At 52.0% G+C, this 18,209-nt stretch overlaps 1 protein-coding gene across 1 annotated transcript in view; it reads left to right on the top strand.

Annotated features, from left to right (window-relative positions):
* The window catches only part of SPMIP7 (sperm microtubule inner protein 7), a 59,832-nt gene extending 45,501 nt beyond the window's left edge, over positions 1-14,331 (top strand). The window contains exons 8-9 of the mRNA XM_026006641.2: positions 9,923-10,030; positions 14,208-14,331. Coding sequence (XP_025862426.2) covers positions 9,923-10,030; positions 14,208-14,331 — 232 coding nt within the window. The remainder of the gene's footprint in view (positions 1-9,922; positions 10,031-14,207) is intronic.
* Positions 14,332-18,209: the final 3,878 nt, after the last annotated feature.

Below are 18,209 nucleotides of genomic sequence, written 5' to 3'. Positions count from 1 at the left end.
TGTCATGGACATAGCTCAAGAAGAAAGACACCAGCTGCCTGAAAGCACTTGTCACAAACTGAGATCACAGAGCTTTGCACTGACTAGCCTGGGTTCCTGGGTATGTATTCGTGTAATGTATTTTATATTCTATGTTTTAAATATATATTTAAAATATTTCACATAAACTATACAAAATATATTTATATGTTATAAAATTATGTATAATATACTTATATATTTATGCACATATAATCTTTTACAGCATAAATATATATTTTATAATACATAAATAACAATGTATATAATATATGCTATTATATACAATATACTTATATAACACATAACATGTAAGATAGATGATAAAGTGTGTAACATAATAAAAATTATAATATATAACTTATAATTCATAATATGATATACTATATATAAAATATATAATATCTAAAATATATAGTATTATAGATTGCACATAATATATCATATATAAATACAAAAATTTACTTACTATGTGATTTGTTGGGCTCTATAAGTATATACAGTATAATACGTGTAGCTACTTGCTCTCACCCATGGGAACACTAGAGCTCAGGCGTTAGCTCCCCGGGAGTCCCCAGATGCTGCTGGGGGTTGAAATCCTGTGCTCTTTTCATTATGCCCCTGACTTGCTCAGTGTCATGGATATTATTCCACCAGTTTCTGTGATGACTGACAAACTTGCCCATTTCACACGAGACCAAACTGAATCATGACAGTATTTTCCTTTTTTTTTTTTTTGACAGTATTTTCGATGCTAATTGATTCCTTTTAAAAACAAACCAAAACAAAAAACCCATCAGTCGTGCCCATGAGACGAACCAGCTGCCTTTCTCACGAGCTGCCCTTCAGACGTGCTCCGTGGCAGGGCGGATGCAATGCCCTCTCCTACAGCAATCTTACATTTCCCTCCGTTATCTAGTCTATGTGATGCTCTTGACTCCCTGGCCAAACTATAAAACACGTTTCAAAACTAACTTTGGTGTTAAAATACAGTTATGTAACGCATCTCACTTAAATCTCTAGATAATGCACCCAAAGAAAAAGACCAAAGAGCCTATAAAATGCTCCGGGTACTGTGTTAAGAACTGTGGTAACATAAAGAGAAAAAAGACAGAGACTTGGCCCTGGAGTAGCTCAAGAATCTGAAGATGAATAAGCGCCGTACACAAATATTTATGGTAAAGAGCAGGATGCAATGAGTCCCCGGAAAAGTCAGCTTCCTGTTTTCAAAGCTCAGGTGCACAGAGAGATCAGTTCACCCGTGGGACCCCAAGGCTGTGGGACATCTGAGCTGAGTCTTGAGGGAAGGATCCGTTGGTGTGATTCTTCCTCAAATTTTCCAAGAAAATCAATGCTATTAAACACAGTAATTCTAAAGATCTTAAAAGAAGGGCTTGGGGATAAAATCAGTTTTAAAACATCTTATGCGTATAAAAATCCAGTACTCTTTTCCTTTTGAAATGTTCCTTTAAATTTTGAAAGATTTTATGAAACATTCTTGCCAAAGATCAAGACATGTTCTTTTGGGTGGTTCTTCCCAGAGAGTGAAGCAGCATCTTAGGAAGTGGATGTCAAACACGCCGTTTTCCCTGACTAGCTCCGGGACCAGGCCTTTCTACCCCTCCTGCTGGTGACTTCTGCTCGGAGGAAGTGAGAGCAGGAGTGGATCACAGCAAAGACTCAAGGGCATTAATTGTACTTGTCCGATTTGAGCGCTAGAGGGCCACCAAGCTCGCAAAGTTTCTTCTTTCGGTCACCTTTTCAGTTTTAAACGTAAATTTAACCTTTGAACACAAAGAAATGCTTTTCACTTTTATCATGAAATGTTAGTAGATGGGCAAAAATACGGAGCGTCAAATGTAACATATGGAGTAAAATAACACATAATGCATGTGATTTCCTGCCTAGATAAAGAGATAATATCTTACTAATACCTTTGAAGCCACTTGTGTGTGCGTCCCGTGCTCATCACCTGGGTCCCCTTCCCAGGCTGCAGGCTTACGCTTCACTTGCGCTGCTGTATAGTTTCACTACATACACACAGATCTCTAAACACGAGATTTTGTTGTTTTTACAGCACCGCACTGAACTAAGAGACAACGATGCCATTTGCATAAAATCCCAAACCCAGAACCACATGAACTTACTACCTTTGTGCCAAGTGCAGAACATAGGGTGCCATCCTCTCCCAAAGCAAATGTGACTCTTCCCTTGTTTCCTCATCTTAAACATCTTAAACTTTCTTTCCTTTTTTTTTTTTTAAGATTTTATTTATTTGAGAGAGGGAGAACAAGAGCTCACAAGCTGGGGGGAGGGGCAGAGGGAGAAGCAGACGCCCCCCTGAACAGGGAGCCCGATGCGGAGCTCGATCCCAGGACCCCGAGACCATGACCTGAGCTGAAGGCAGATGCTTACCCAACTGAGCCACTCAGGTGCCCCAATTTTAAACTTTCCTAAAGAAAAAAATGTCTTCGTGATATTATCTTCAGAATTTTCCGCATAATTCAGGAGACTTACTCACGGTGTGCGAGCCAAGCCATTGCTTCAGACGTCAAGGCCGCCGGCTCCACGTTCTGGTGGCTCCATCGCTGGGATCACCAATCTCCCAAAAGAGTGAATGTCTTTCCCGTTTTCCTCACTAACTTTGGGTTCTGTTCTCTGGTGACCACGTCACCTGACGCAGCCAGGGTTTTTCAAATTGCCGGTGAGGTCATTGTACTATTTGTTTAAAAAAGGGCTCAAAAAATAATCGTAGAATTGGATCTGATATTATGGGAAAAAGTACAGCGAAATCGGTCACAATAACGATGATAAGCGCACTCTCGCACAAACACAGAACCATTATCAAGATTTTGACATAATCTCATCTGTCAGATGCACTTTTTAGTCTTGTTTTTGTGTATTTATTAGCTAGGATCCTACGACATTTAAAATTTTTACCATTTTAACATCACAACATCACCACCGGTACATTTATTATGCACTCATTATAATCTTTGTTTGTGTAGATGTGTTTGTCACCAACTAGTTCACTCGACTAGGTGACATATGCAAATTGTTTGCTTTTTTTTTTTTTTGTTATGATAAATAATGCCGTCAAGCTCTTTTTAATGTGACTCTTTTTGTGATTTGGGATCATTTACTAAAGGGAGACTCCTTGCAGTGAATTATGGAGGCAAAACATACAAATATTCTTAAGTTTCAAACTCATTTGGGGGGAATTTTATATAAATTTATATCAGAACGAGTCTTGTCCTTTACATTTGTCTTCTCCTTTGGTACTGGCGTTAAAGCTCACCAGACATCTTTTTTCCCTTCCAGATGTTCTCACTGTAAAAGTAATTCAAATATTTTTCAAGTGCAGAAAGTGAAATATCTCTTCCATTTTCAATTCCAATACTAAAAGCTCGGTATATTTTTTACTCTCCCCCACACACACTTGAGTAACTGGAAAGCACAGGTGCATGTGCATTGTCGTCTGTGTGTGCAAAGTGGAGATACACCATGCACGTTCTCCCTGGCGACATGCAGGACTATTGGAATCTTGTGAATGGCTGCATGAGATTCAAACGAGGCTACACGACAGTTTACATAGGCCAAGGACTTGGTATTTTTCCTGTTATAAGCAGTGGAACCATAAATACCTCCACATACATATTTGTACAGTTATGCAGGCATTGATGTAGTAGAAATCCCTAAAAACAGAGTTTTCCCACTAAAATTGAAATATTTTCTAATTTGTAGGAGTGCCCAGTTATCATAAAACATTCACAGCTAAGGAACTCAAAATCTTAACGCAGTGTACATTGTGGTCCTTCTCTTCTAACTTGAGACTAATTTAGGAACTAAGTGAACCCACAACATCTATTGAGTTCAACAGGAAATCCTAAAGCTCAGGAAAAATGGCTTTTTCATCCCTTCTCCAAACAGGTACTATTTACTGGATCAGAGTACTCTTCAGAAATTTAAAAAAAAAAAAAAAATACAAAGTCACTCCTCACTTAGAATATGTATCAAGCAAAAAAAAAGTAAGGCAAACACTGACATAAAGAAACCCCTTTCCCTCCAAATCTGTTTTTTTTTTTTTTTTAATCCTTTGCAAGAGCTTAATGACCAAGACTGAAGAGGAGTTTGTGTTCTTTTGGTAACTATCTCTCATTCCACGGAGCTTCGAGATGCTTTGTGCTCATGGGGCTGCGGTGCCAAGCGTGGGACCGTGGGGATGATAGGGAACAGCCCATCTGTGCCAAGTCAGGATCCAAACGCACGACGTCTGCCCTTTCCTAAGGACGTGCTGGAAGTGAGTTTTCTTTTGCCGAGGACGAGCTGTTGGAGCTGCCCACATGGGGTGTCGGGGCTGCCTCTCACCCGGCTCAGCCCCCCTCGTCTCACCAGCCGGGAAACAGGCCCAGAGGAGGAGAGGAGCCCACTGGGGCCGTAGCCCCGGGAAGTGGAAGCTGGCCCTGGCCGTGACCCATGCTCCCCCCACCTGGTGCTTTCCAGACACCGCCGGCCTGTTTTCCCAACGGGCCAGGCTCCCCTGCCCCACCAGGCTGTCTTCCACGAGGCTGTCATCCTGCCTTTCAGGACTCTGCCTGGATCCATAGTTACGGGCCTTCACGTCTGCAAACAGCGGGTATCCCGCATGGATCCTCAGGCAGGTGCCGGCCGAGGGCTGAGGTGGGGGGAGCGGGGCCCTCCTGCCAGTCACCCCAGGACCTACACCTTAGAAAAAACCCAAGCAACCAGCCTCGCCACACCCCAGGCTGAAGAGCGGGCTATGAATAGTAGTTCCTTACCGGCCACACTTCTGCCTTTTCGCAGGACTTTCACATCTACTCCTTCATTTGTTTTTCAAAACAGTGTGTTGAGGCCAGGGGCGCGGGGTCAGGGTCTGTCCCCACTTCACGGAGGCGGCGGCCGAGGCCGAGGCCCGGGGTGAAGGGCTGCAGGGACCCCCCTCCGGGCGCCGCCACCGGACGCCCCGGGCCCAGGCCGCTCGGGCCTGCCCAGGAGGACGCGCCTCGGCCCCTGGGCTCCAGCCCTGCCGCCCTTGGGAGCCTCTGCCTCATTCTGTGTCTCTTCTAGGAAGGGGGGAAAGCAAGTACAGGCGCTCGGGGGCCACAGTAAAGCTGCGGCTCCTGGACAGACCTTGGGCCCCGCAGACTCTTGAGAAGCCCGGCCCAGTGACCCAAATGCTGTGGTCCTACCGACATTTGTCACCCCACAGTCCAACCGAGGGAACCCCGGCTCACGGCCGCCTTCCCCATCCCCTCCGCCTGCGCCCCCAGGGCCCTGCAGCCCCCTTCCCTCCGCTCCCCTTCCCCCTGCGGCCCGCACCTGACCCACCAGCCGTGCCCGGCCCCCTCCAGGACCCTGCAGTGTGGCCCCGAGAGCTTGGGCTCCGCCGTCTGAGGTCCCGGGGCCAGTAGGGACAGCCCCAGGGCTGCGCCAGCCTCCCGGCCTCGGCTCCTCTGTGCGCCTCCCGCACCCTGCCTCCCCCACCGCCCGCTTGGCCCCGGCGGCCTGCGCCCCACTTGCCGTCTTCAGACCTCTCACGTGCGTCTAGAAACGTGCTGCTTAAGCCGTCGGGAGCCCGACGCCTGCAGGGACGTGTGCCTGACGCGGAGCCGCTGGCCTTCCCCGAGAGCTCGGCGCGGCGACCTGACCTCCAGGTGGCAAGGCCCCCCCAGCGCCCAGACCTTCGGGGCGCCCCCTCGGCCCTGCACACGTCCCCTGGACCTCCTCTGAAACGTCCCTTCCTGTGTCTGCACAGCAGGTGTGACTCTAGGACCCACGAGCGGGTCTTGTGAGGATTAGGTCCCGCCAGGCCAGCGTCCAAGACACTGTGGGGGCTCAGCGCTCGCTCAGTGAGCTTGGGGGGTGCCGTGGAACAGCAGAGAAGCTTCTGCGGGCTGAGCCCCAGGCCTCGCGCACACCCCCTGCCCTGCACACACAAGCCCTCCCCGCACGTTTATTCCTTTATTTCCTATTCGGCTTCTAAGGACACACCCCCTGTGCTCCCTTCTCTAAGAGGCTCACTAAATTCCTTGTACCTAAAATCATTTATTTTCCATTTCGTCATGCTAGGTTGGCAAAACCCATTAGTCGCAAATCTAGGTGATGATGTCTTCCCGTGCCCTCGGTAGCGCACGAAACCCCACCTCACTCCGGGAATCGGGGCCACGAGAAGGGGTTCACAGGACTCCAGGCTGCGGGCGGACGGGGGTCTTGGAACGCGGAGCCAACTGGAAGTCCGCGTCAAGGCCCGCACATCTCAGCGCCCTTCGTAGATTTGTCTCCTTCCCCTGGAAAACCACGTCCCCCCTCAGCAGCTGGGCTGCGGAGTGTCCCCCAGAGACTACTCTCCCCTTGACAGACGGTCAGCACGTTGCACTGAAGGTGGAGAAAGGTGCCCGTGTGACGCCCCTGCAGAGGCGCAAATGGAATGGACGGAGCAGCAGCGTGGGAGAGGACTTTTGTTTTCAAATATTTGGCCACATTTCAAAATTAGTTTATTATGCAACTGGATTCATTTCTTAAGGCCGAGCGGCTTATGGTCTGTCGCTCTTGGATGTGACGTAACACAACGTAACAGCATCATTAGAGTCCAGCGTATAAGGCGACATCGCAGCACTGGCCAGCGTGCCCCAGGCCCACGCAGCCGTACCGTGTTCCGCATCAGGCTCTGCCCCGATTGACAAGTCCTCGCCTCCGTCTTCGGCCTCTTAACCAAAGAGATTAATCTTCGGAAGAAGAATCTTCTGCTCTGCTGGAAGGCCACGGCTTCAGAGGCATTTTAATTCTGCAGGTGTTTTAGGGGCAGTGGAAAAAACATCTCATGCAGAGGAAGGGGATTTCCTCCCGAGCATGCATGGAAGCTTTGCAGAATGTTTGGGGGAAAGACAGACACATGAATAATTTTGCCCCGTTTTTGGTTGTCTCTCTGACACACACACACACTTCTTCGAGAAAATTCCAGGAAATCCTAAAGGGCACTGCCTAGAATTTGGCAACTCTGATTTAATCACCCGGGTCCCTCCAACAAACCTGAAAATGTAGCTCTGACACGGGGATTTCCAAACTTCGAAGCGCCACTTACCTAGAATTATCTCGACAGCTTTGAAGACCCCAATTCCCCGCTCACACCCCCTCCCAGTTGAATCAGAAGGTCGGGCGGCTGGAGTCAGGCTTGGGTACCTTTGCAAAATCCCCATGAGCTTTCAGTTTGTGGGGACGTTGGGAAACCACTGAACATCTTTTCGGCTGCCTGTGCTGGATAAACTTCACGTTCTCTGCCCACTTGGCTCCCGTTTTGTACATTCCTCATTAAAACCCTAAGTTCTTAAGATCTTGGGTTTCAACTGCAAGTAGTTGGGCTCCCAAGAAGTGCTAGAGGTTTGCCGGCTGCCTTCACATGCATCGAACCCCTCCAGCCCTGGATGAGCCGTGAAGAGGTGGTTGGGGTTTTCTCCCCGCTGCAGGTGACGGGGTTGGGGCTCGCGGGCCTCCATCCTCGGAGGAAAACTTCACAGCCGGGTACGGGGCAGGTCAGCCTGGAGGAGAGGCCTGGCTCCCCCCGCGGCGGGCTTCCCCGCTCTTGCGCTGCCTCATTTTCCTCGTCTCCCAAGATCCAATACTTCTGCTAATCCAGTTCTGCTATTACCATCGATGCAAGTTCCCGTCGCTCTGCTAGCGTCTGGGGGCCCTGTTGGGCCGCCTGTAAGCCATCGTCACCTGTAGTCACAGCAAGACTGTAACGTGGCATTTGCAAGACACCGATGGGGTTTATCACTACAACCTCCTGCCTGGCACCTGTTCTTTTCTCTAGCGTTCCAGTACTGACGCATCACCGTGCGAGGAGGGACACCTGTGGAGGGACACAGCCGGGCTGTGTGGGGAGTAAAGGAATCATGCACAACAGTCTGTGCACGGCCCCCAGTCCGTGGGGAAGGGGTACACGGAGCGCCGGCACCGTGACCCGTGCGTGGGGGGCACACTGGTTGGCTGCTCTCCACGATCCATGCGTGCGGCAGGGGCCGGGGGGACGCCGAGGGTCTGCATTAGGAGACGCTGCCTTTCCCCACCAAGCACGGTCACAGCTGGAATCTCACTGCAGCCTCACGCAGGTCGCGGGGTCGCCCCCTTGCAAGGCCGAGGCAGTGAGGCTGAGGGGTTATGCGTGTGGTCCTGTGTCGTGTGCTGATGAGCGGAGTCGTGGGGCTTGAATCCAGCCCTGACCCTTGAGACACCCACACCCCGTCCCCTCTCTGCCCCCCCACCTGTCACTGTAGGGACCTCCCCGAAGCCCCGTATTTCGAAAGTGTCCCCTAAGACAAATGGACCCCGGATGTTTCCTCTGGCTCGTCTTGGGGTGTGCGAAGCCCTTGGCGGCGAGCGAGGGGCCTGCAGATGAAGCCTGCCTCCCCCTGCACGGAGGTTCGGCTGCCGCTGCCGCGTTGCCTTTTGCGTGTGCGTCCGTGTGGGACGAGGGTCGGCGCCAGGGAAGTCAGCCCGGGGAGGCCGGGGCGGGGAGCGCCAGCCACCGAGCGGGTGGCACAGGTGGCCTGCTGGCGGCTGGCCCGGGCTGCAGCGGATTGGCGCCGCGGGGCGATCCTGCCCGTCCCAGGCCCGCACCGCAGGCTGAGGCCCCAGCAGGGCACTGGCCGCTCAAGTCCCCAGCGGTCACGTGCTTCGTGGACGGGGGGCGGACTCGCGCGGCTCCTTGAAATAGGGGTTAAGTTCCCTGCTGGCCCTGGTCCCCGAGGCCACACCGCAGGTCGCAAGCGGCCTCGGGACTGAGCCCACCAGCCTGCCCGAGCTCAGCCTCCCCCTCTCGCTCAGCAAGAATCCACCGAAAAGCGTTTGCTGAAAAAAATGGCAAAAATATTTGTCATTATTCACATGCCTCGGAGCTACTAAGATACTTCTTTGGGATACCTGCTTGCCGGGTCTCGAGGGAAGAGCCTGCCCGCGTGTGCCGTGCTGGCCCCTCTTCCCTCTCGCTGGGAGCAGGACCGGGGAGGCGGAAGAGCAAGCGGGGTGGAGCTGAACACGCCACCACTTGTTTAAATCTGTGCAATTTTAAGAAATTGCCTAAAATCAGGAATGCAGTAAAACAATGCTGGTAAGAAAATACTATTTTAGGGCGGCCCGGGTGGCTCAGCGGTTTAGTGCTGCCTTGGGTCCAGGGCATGTTTCTGGGGTCCAGGGATCGAGTCCCGCATCGGGCCCCTGCATGGAGCCTGCTTTCTCCCTCTGCCTGCCTCTCTCTCTCTCTCTCTCTCTCTCTCTGACTATCATAAATAAATAAATAAAATCTTAGAGAAAAAAAAGAAAATACTATTTTAAAAACGCAGTTGTGTGGGGCGCCTGGGGGGCTCCGTGGGTGAAGCGTCTGCCTTTGGGTCAGGTCGTGATCCCCGGGCCGAGGGACCGAGACCCCACCAGGCTCCCCACACGGCTGGGAGTCTGCTGCTCCCTCTGCCGCCCATTCTCTCCGTCTCCCAAGTAAATAAATAAAATCTTTAAAAACGAGCCCACAAGTGTGTCCGGTAGGACTGGAGTCAGCGTGGCAGGGTCACATGTGGGTCTGCTGTTCCGTGAAGAGCCGGCGTCCGCCCTTGTTAGGAAACAGCTCAGCAGTGAATCATGTATGTAAATTCATGCAAATTCAGACAGCGGGGGACACCTGGGACACCTGGGCTGGAGAGGAGGGTCTTAGTCGCGGCGTGGGCTGCTGTCTACCTGCGCGTCGGAGTCAGCGTCTCCCCCCACCCCGTCCCCTTTCCCGTTGGCCCCAGTTTCCAGCGTCCTCCTTTAGGTTTGCACACGTGGGTGCTGGGCCCCGACTGCTTCACGAACACCTCTCTCCCCTCCCCTCTCTTTGAACCCTTTCCCCCAGCTCTGCCGACATCCCGGGGTACACCGGCAAGCGGCGCTCCGCAGCCAGCCGCCCTGCACACCCTGAAATCCCGCCGGCAACCCCGTCGCTGGACTCCGAAGCCCACCGGTGAGTCTGAGTCCTGCCACCCATGTGCTCACCAGATGCGCGGGGCGGGGCGGGGGGACCCTCGTCGGGGTCATCGCACACCCGGGGCAAATCTGCATCGTTTAGAAAATGGGGTGTCGAGTCCCAAAGACGGAAGCGGTCATTTTCCCGCTGTTGCTGAAGGAGCCCAAATCCACACACGTTTGGCGCAAGGCCTGGCCTTGCCGACAGGAGGACACAGGTGTGACCACGCACACGTGGGCTTCGGCAGGTCCCGACCCGGTGGCCTGGGAGCGGGCGGGCGGCGGTTCTCCCCCGAGGGTCCTCCCTGCCTTTGCTGCAGGATCCACGCGTTCATCAAACACCCGAGGAGCCCACGCTCCGGGCGGCCCCGGGACCCCGAGCCCACAGCTGACAGCCAGGGCCGCGGCCCCGGGAGCTCACAGGCCGCCACGGCTGCGCAGAGGTGCTCGAGGCGCCAGAGAAGCAACAGGGGCTCGGGGGTGGGGAGCTGTGGGCGCTGGAGGAGGAGAGGGGGGCGCGGGGGACGGGGCGCTCCGGAGGGCCTCCGAGGGGGCCTTCCCGCGGGGGCTGCGCCGTGCCCCGGGTGTCTTGCGGGTTCCCAGGGGCCGCTGCTCGGCTCATCAGCTGCCCGCTGGCCCCCCCCACTCCCCTTTACCCATCCCCGCGTCCTTCCTGGAGCCAACAGACGCCCGTGCTGCCCCAGGAGCTCACCGGAGCCCTAGGACAGGCTGACGCGTGTCACCACACGCTCACTCCCTGGGGGTGCTCCCCCCTACCAAGGGCTTGGTACTTGCCGACTTGTCCACCTTCCCAGGGACCCTGGGACTTCGTGCTCCTGTGTTCCCACCCCACAGATGAGGGCGGCGAGGCAGGCAGAAGACCCGGGGGCGCCTCGGGGCCACGACGCAGGGCTTCCCGGGAGACGCTCCCGCCACCAGCCCTGGGCGAGGGCCCCGGTCTCATAGACACGTCCGGGCTGGGCGTCCAGGGGTCCTGGCCATGCAGCCGGGGCCCCAGGACGGCCGTGTGGCCTGGTGTGCGGTGCCCAGACCCTTCCACACCCTGTGCGCCCCACCTGGCCCCTCGGGCCGCGGCGGCGGAGGAAGGGCCCGCTGACGGGGCGTCGCCCCCTGCCCTACGCTCGGGTTCGAGGACTGCCTGGGCCACCTGAGGGGAAGCGCAGGAAAGGAGGTCGCTGGCTCTCGGACGACCCGGGGCCGGTAGCTGGCATCTGGTCGGCCTTCCCTCGGGACACGTGTGCAGATGTCACAGGTCCATTTGCTAAGGCAGGACTGAGGGAAACTTGGACGATGAATGAATTTGATTTCACTGAAGAACCTCAAACAGCGACAATACTGAATGCGCCCCGATGGCTGCCACTTAGACGGTGTCGGCCAGGCTGGAGTCACCCCCTGCCCGGGCGCTTGGCGACGGCGGAGAGACCAGGCTGCCTTCCCAGACGGTGGCGAACGTGCCCGACACCCGCCTCCTCCTTCTTGATCCGTCCTCTCCCCGAGTCTCGGGCCTCCGCTCTCACTCCCCGTGGCTCCAGCTCATTTCTGCAGCCGACGACCCCGACGACCCCGACGACCCCGACGACCCCGACGACCCCAACGACCCTGCTTTCCCGCGTCCGCGGTACCTCGAGGAAACGTGTATCTCCCAGGGGAAAACCGTTCTCCACTGTTCCCGCTGCTGGTCCCACCGCTCCTCCCGTTGCTCCGGCCGTTACCACCTGGGAAAAGAACTCGAATCTTTTGGCCACATTCGAACCCACCCCAGGAAGCCCACTCCCCACCCGCACACCCCGCACACGGCGCTCCGGCCCACTGTTTCCGGCCGGGGCCTGACGACCCCGAGACATGGCTCCTCTGGGGCTCTTATCCTTGGGGTGCACACGGCTCTGGGAACAGGAGCCCCAGGCTCACTCCCAGCGAAGCCCCCAAGCGCTGCTGGGCCGGCGCCCACACCTCCAGCCCGCGCCCCCCGACGGCGGCACCTGACAGGCGCCAGGCCGCGGCGAGAAAACACGGGGGCGCCGGCAGGTTTTACAAAGCTCCGTCTACGCCAGGGGGGCCCTGGCCCTCGAGATCGGGGCAAGCCGGGCCTTCGAGGTTCGCCATGGTGAAGTATCACCTCTCCATTTTTGTGACGTTATATTTAATGTATTTTTGTTGAAAATTCCCCCAGGAAAGTGGGGGTGGAGGGCGCTCTGTGACGAGTCTGAGAACTTAGTGAGCTGCCTTCCCCCCATGCTGCCTCTGATCTGCTGTGTTTTTCCTGTTGTTTCGGGGAGGCCGTGTGCACACGGGCATGCCCCGGGCACCCCGCACCCGGCACCCTCGCCGCGGCTCTGTCACACGCCCCGTGGTGCCGGCAGCCCATCTCCCGGGGCTGCAGTGGCTTCTCCCCTCCTTCTCCCAACATCCGGATCTTTGCTCCCACCACTGCTTCTGTCTCCTTCCCCCGCAGAGACAAGGTCTCACTCTTCTAGAAGCTTCATCCTCCCTCCTCCCTGCTTCCCCCCTCCCCGTGCCTCCCACTCCAGCCACCTCCCTGCTGCCTCAAAGGCGTCCCCTTTGAGTAGCCACCCCTTTCTGTGCCCTCCCTTCCTCTCTCCTCTAAGCTTCTTGCAGAGGCAAACACCCAGCCTCCCTCCCCCTCCCTCCACACGCCCCCCAGCCCACTCTTTGTCAACCTCCCGACATCCACATTCTGACATCACCAGTCAACCAAGATGCTCCTGCTTACCCGGTGTAGGCCGGTAAGGCCACCAGGAGAGAGGAGACCCTGGACACCCTTAGTGCAGAGGGTGGGCTGGTGTGTCTGCCGGGGATCTTTGTGCCTGGGAGGCCACCGTGGTGGTTTGGGGTTAAGATTAGGCCTTGAATGTCAATGCCAAGGGGCTGCGGTCCACGGGGTCCCGGTAACTCACACTGAGCGAGGTGTGCAGGAGGCCGACTGTGCTTTAGGTTAATATTGAGATGAGACACAGAATAGCAAGGAAAGAGATCAGTGGATGAGACTGTGCAGGAGGTGGGGGAGACGAGTGTTGTGACTCTCCCATTTCGAGAGCGAAGGAACGTGCACGGGTACTTATCCTGACTCCTGCTTCCGTGACAGCCCAGTGTTTCCTGTGGGTTCCGTCCTTCACACCAGAACGCCCCCTGCACAGGAGCTGGAGTTTGCTCTTCAACAGCCACTTCCCACAACTTAATAAAAAAATTATGACTTCATGATAATCATAGCATCAAAAAATCCACTTTAGGTTGAGTTGCTCTGTGCTCTGTAACTTCCTCCACATATGAACACCACACTGTGTGTGCATGTGACTCAAATAGCACCAAATGCACAGCAAAACTGCCGCTGGCTGTAAGCACTTGTTCAAGAGAGTTGGCATGACCCATGTCCACGCTGGGAAGACCACCTCTGGGTGTAAACTGTGGTTAGGAAAGTGTTATTTGCGTTGTGTTCTAGTTTCATTTTCTTTTATTTTTTGCAACAGACGAAGTAGACAGCATTATTCCTGCTGCTTAATGAGCAAATTAAGGCATGTGAGGATAAGGATGTCGTGTGAGAGCATTCAGCTTAACCCCACTGCCGGGGGGAACCCACCCTCAGCCCTACATGTGGCTCATCACCCCCACCCTGAGCCTCTCCCCGTGTCCCCTGTGCCCTCCCACCTCTCTCCCTCCTTGCACCCCTTCTTCATCTACCACCTGCCTTGGTCACAATTCCCTTAACTCCTTGCTGACATAGACTCTGGGGGGTGTCCCTTTCTCAGCGCAGACAGGTGACTCTAACTCTCTGTGTCTCTTGCCCCAGGCTCACCCCCATAGAGCCTCTGTATGGTAACTTTTGAGCGCTTCCTTGTCTATATTCTTAGCACCTACTGTAATTCTAGGCACAGAATATATTTACAGTCAACAAAACTGATCGCAATATAATGTATACAACGCAGTAAATGAAACTGAGAGCCAATAAAAGAAATAAATGAAACAGTGCACACAAGGATCAATCATTCCCAGTCTCTCTTTCTCTTATGTGCCCCCCTGACCCTCATTCACTCTCCTGAACACGTGTATCGTTAATTGGAAAATAGATGAGGTTATACGTTTTTTACGTTTATTTTATGGGCCATTTTCTTTTCTCTTCTTTCTCCACCTTGCTATAGCATCTTACGGAAAGAAATGGAAGTTGACCTCTTCCGTCACCAGGCACCGCTGTCTCGAATGGTCACAACTGTAAAACCCTACAATCCCTTCAATAAGAAGCAAAAGGAAACTGCAGGCTACTGACAAAGGCGTGCCCTCTGAACGGGACTTATAAACTTCAGCCCTGGGGAGGCCCTGCGCATGGTGCGACGGGGAAATAAAAGACCCAGGAGTGTCCCGGGTATGTCTGTAGAGTTCGGATGAGGTCTGGTGCTCTTTTCTGCCTGAGACAGAGTGTCCTGGACTCCAAGTCCAGTCACTCGCCTGAGTACCACCGTTCCCCTAATAGCAGCCAAGATTTTCTGGAAGCCATCCACCAGGAGCAGTGGTTCTATTTCTAGAAGATTCCTCGCTAGAGTTGGAATGCCAGGTCCACCTGGAGGTTTCATGTCTTGACCATGTCAGTGCAGTGATTATAACTGTAGAACATAGATCATAGACTTTTGTGACCATGGACTATCCAACTGAAACCCCATATGTTCTTAATGGGAAGACTGAGTGGCTGAGACAGAAAGTGGTCGTGGTCTTTTCACACAGAACATCACACTGTGACCACAGCTGTGCTAGAGGATAGAAGCGCCCCTTGCCTGGCTGTAATATTTCTCTTTCAGAAAATGAAGGACTCCCTAGGCTCCATGAGGCTCAAGGAGCAGCAGTGACCTGTCACGACCACTTTAGGGTCAGGCTGTGGATTGTCCGGGCCTTGGCCAAACAGAGCACCAGCTCCAGAATCACTCAAGAGTGAATGTGGTCTGTGTGGGGTCCCTCCGGCCACACAACTGCAGGTTCACTTGTACACACGTAACGTCTATTTCTATTTGTGTACTCGTGTCTGTGGATCTCATCAGAGTTCACGGAGGGCTTTCACAGACCTCAGCTCATTGGACCCTCCAACCCCACGCAGGCATCTTACAAATACCTTGCTACTTTATGAACAGCCAGGCTGACACAAGGAGAAGTGAGGTATTTATTTCAGGTCAAAATACTAATAACTAGTAGGGTTAGAGCTAGAACCCAGGGTTTCCAAATTTAGATATTGTACCTCCATTTCTCCACCCGCCAGATAACCTTCACTAAGCTACTCAGAAACAAAACAAACAGAAACAGAAAAAAGACCAAAAAAAAAAAAATTATGTACCTAGACTTTTTAGAAGTATTTCTCAAGATGTTGTGTGTGTGTGTGTGTGTGTGTGTGCTTCCTGCTTTCTCCTTCCAAGAGGTTCCAGATGAGATAATGATCCTACAGAACCTCAAGCCGATGTGTACAAGCCCCACTTATGCCTTCAGAAGGGCAAAATCAGCTAATTTTGTTTGTAGATTGGGCACTGCCTCAGTGGACATCCATAGATCTGGGGTTGGCTCTTTAGACCCTCTCCATGAGCTGCCTTCCTGCCAGAACAAACGGGAAGGCCCGTGTCCATTCATCCTGGGAAGCTGACTTGCCTTCACAGAAAAGGAATGGCTTCACCTGAACCCAATCTTGTGGCCTAATCATTTTCAGAATAAGCAATTCTATTTAAAAAAAAAAAGTCATCAGACCACAAAAATCTTCATCTCTGGAAGATTCTCACCCAAACACAAATGGGAAGGATTAGCCCTGTCCAGGAAGCATATTAATGCAGGTGCCAGAGATTACATTTTGTGGTAAACATCTCTGGCAGGCCACTTTGTCAGGAGGCGTCACCGCTCAAAATCAGAGGCACCTGTTTATTATTCTGGGCTTTTCTGTGGCAGAGCACTAGTCACACCTAATCTTCACGTTCTGCAGGCTAAGAAAAATATTTCCTACTCTACTGTGAGGATTCACTGGACCCCTCCCCGAGCACTGAGCACCTCAAAGCTGTTTCTGGAAGAATGTTGGCTTTGCCTGTAGCATCCCCAGGCCACATCCAGCAGAAGAGAGATGGCGGCTGCCCATTTGCACTGTAACTAGCTCAGATCTGTTTCCTGTGAATGGAAAATGCAAATCCTGCTCACCACAGACCTTGAACCCAAGGCCAACATAGAAATTTCTGCCAGCGTGTCGCAATCCCGGGCCTTTACCTGTGACTGCCAGCTGTGTCACTCAGGTTTCCTTGGTCAGCAGTTCAAATGAAAATCGTAAAAGTCAAGGACGACAGCCTCAGGGGTATGCGTGTGCTCGTCAGGATCTGAAGTCTGATGTCGGGCCATCCTGAAGCACTGGGAGCCAACACACCCTCTCGGATTAGCCACTTGCCCTTTGTTCTTCTCGCCACGGCATGGGCTGCCCGACAACATTACTGTCTCATTTCATCTATCCCTAGGGGTGGCCCGAACACAGAGGACCTCAGCAGTGTCCATGGAACTTAGGTGGAAGAGGAAGATGTGATAGAAAGTCTAAGAGAGTTCGTCCATAAGAGAAAATGCATGTCAACGAGCTTATTCTAGAAGATAAGGGTATTGCAATGAAATATGGTAAATACATTGCTCAAGCTCAATAATATGAAAAGTATGATACTCATGATGGAGAAGAGGAAATCTAAAAATAAGCAGATAAAGAAATTATGTCACAGGAGCCTGAGTGGCTCAGTAGGTTAAGCGTCTGCCCTCGGCTCAGGTCATGATCTCAGGGTCCTGGGATTGAGCCCCGAGTCGGGCTCCCTGCTCAGCGGGGCCTCGGCCTCTCCCTCCGCCTCTGCCTCTCCCCCAACTTCTGTTCTCTGGCTCTATCTCTCTGTCAAATAAATAAACAAAATCTTATAAGAAGAAATTATGTCAAGCCTCTGAGTTCAGGATAGATTTGTTTCAATAGATGATATTGAAACAACTGTTTGGAGACAAAACAGAAAAATACATCCAGGTCTCCCCCATAAATCAAAAGTAAACTGCTCATAGAGCTTTAAGTGGATAATTGACAGCCTTAGGCAGGTTACCTGGAAATGTAAGAGAATTGGTTTATTGGGTGAGGAAAATTTTTCCAGAGGTCATTGAAGCCAGAAATTATGAAGAAAAGAAAATAGCTATTTTAACTTAAAAAATACCACCAAAAAATTTTTTTAAGGAAAAGCTGTTGGCAAAATACAGCAGATAAAAATTCATATTCCTCACTATACAAACAGTCCATAATTGGGAGGGGGGAGATCACACCAATAGATACAAGGCAAACGATACTAATAAATGCACTAAAAAAATAAGAAATATAAATGGCCAAAGAACAGATGCTATTTTGAGACCTCGGGAGTGCTAGAGACATGACTGTAGGATCACGTTCACCTGCTGATCTGGTAAGAAAACATCCAAAGCTTTGTTTTCCGTGAGTAGGACCTGCTCCTGCTAACGCCTTTCCGGAGGGCATTTGGCAGTATTTCCAGGTGGCAAAGGTTCAAACTTGGTAATTTCACTTCTAGGATTTTGTCAAGCAAAGACTCACACCAGTGAACAAATATTTATATATATATATAAAAAAATTGAAGGTTTGGCAATTTATGACAGAGAAAAATTAGAAACTACGCCCGTTGAGAGAAAACTTAGTAAAGTGCAGTACATGAATATACTAAATACAATACATGCATTGAAAGGACAGTAGAGGTCTCTATGATCGTGGAAAGATGTGTACGCGATTACTGGGAAGTGTAAAAAGCAGATTTTATAGCGGTGTGTATTTAGTTACCCTATTTTAACTTTAAATGGGTGCACACAGAATAATGTGGGGAGATACAAAACACGTTAATAGTAATTGCGTATTTTTATACTTACGGTGACATACATTTCTTGAAAATTGGAAAATTGGAAGAAGTTACAAGAAGTCTGTATCCCTGAACTATCAGATTTTTTTTTTTTCTTTAATGAATTTAGTACCAAGGAAACACTGGCCCCTCCCGGTGTCTGAGAGTGAGAATTATGCAGCCACCCGCCTCCATCTTTCCTAAAGTGTAGTGGTTTGTAATATAGGTAGGTGTGAAATTACAGAGGTGCCCTACGTGGAAAATGCTACAATGGAA

The sequence above is a fragment of the Vulpes vulpes genome, chromosome 5, assembly GCF_048418805.1.
Source record: "Vulpes vulpes isolate BD-2025 chromosome 5, VulVul3, whole genome shotgun sequence".
Taxonomy (NCBI): domain Eukaryota; kingdom Metazoa; phylum Chordata; class Mammalia; order Carnivora; family Canidae; genus Vulpes; species Vulpes vulpes.
This window is presented reverse-complemented; position numbering and strand designations above follow the sequence as displayed.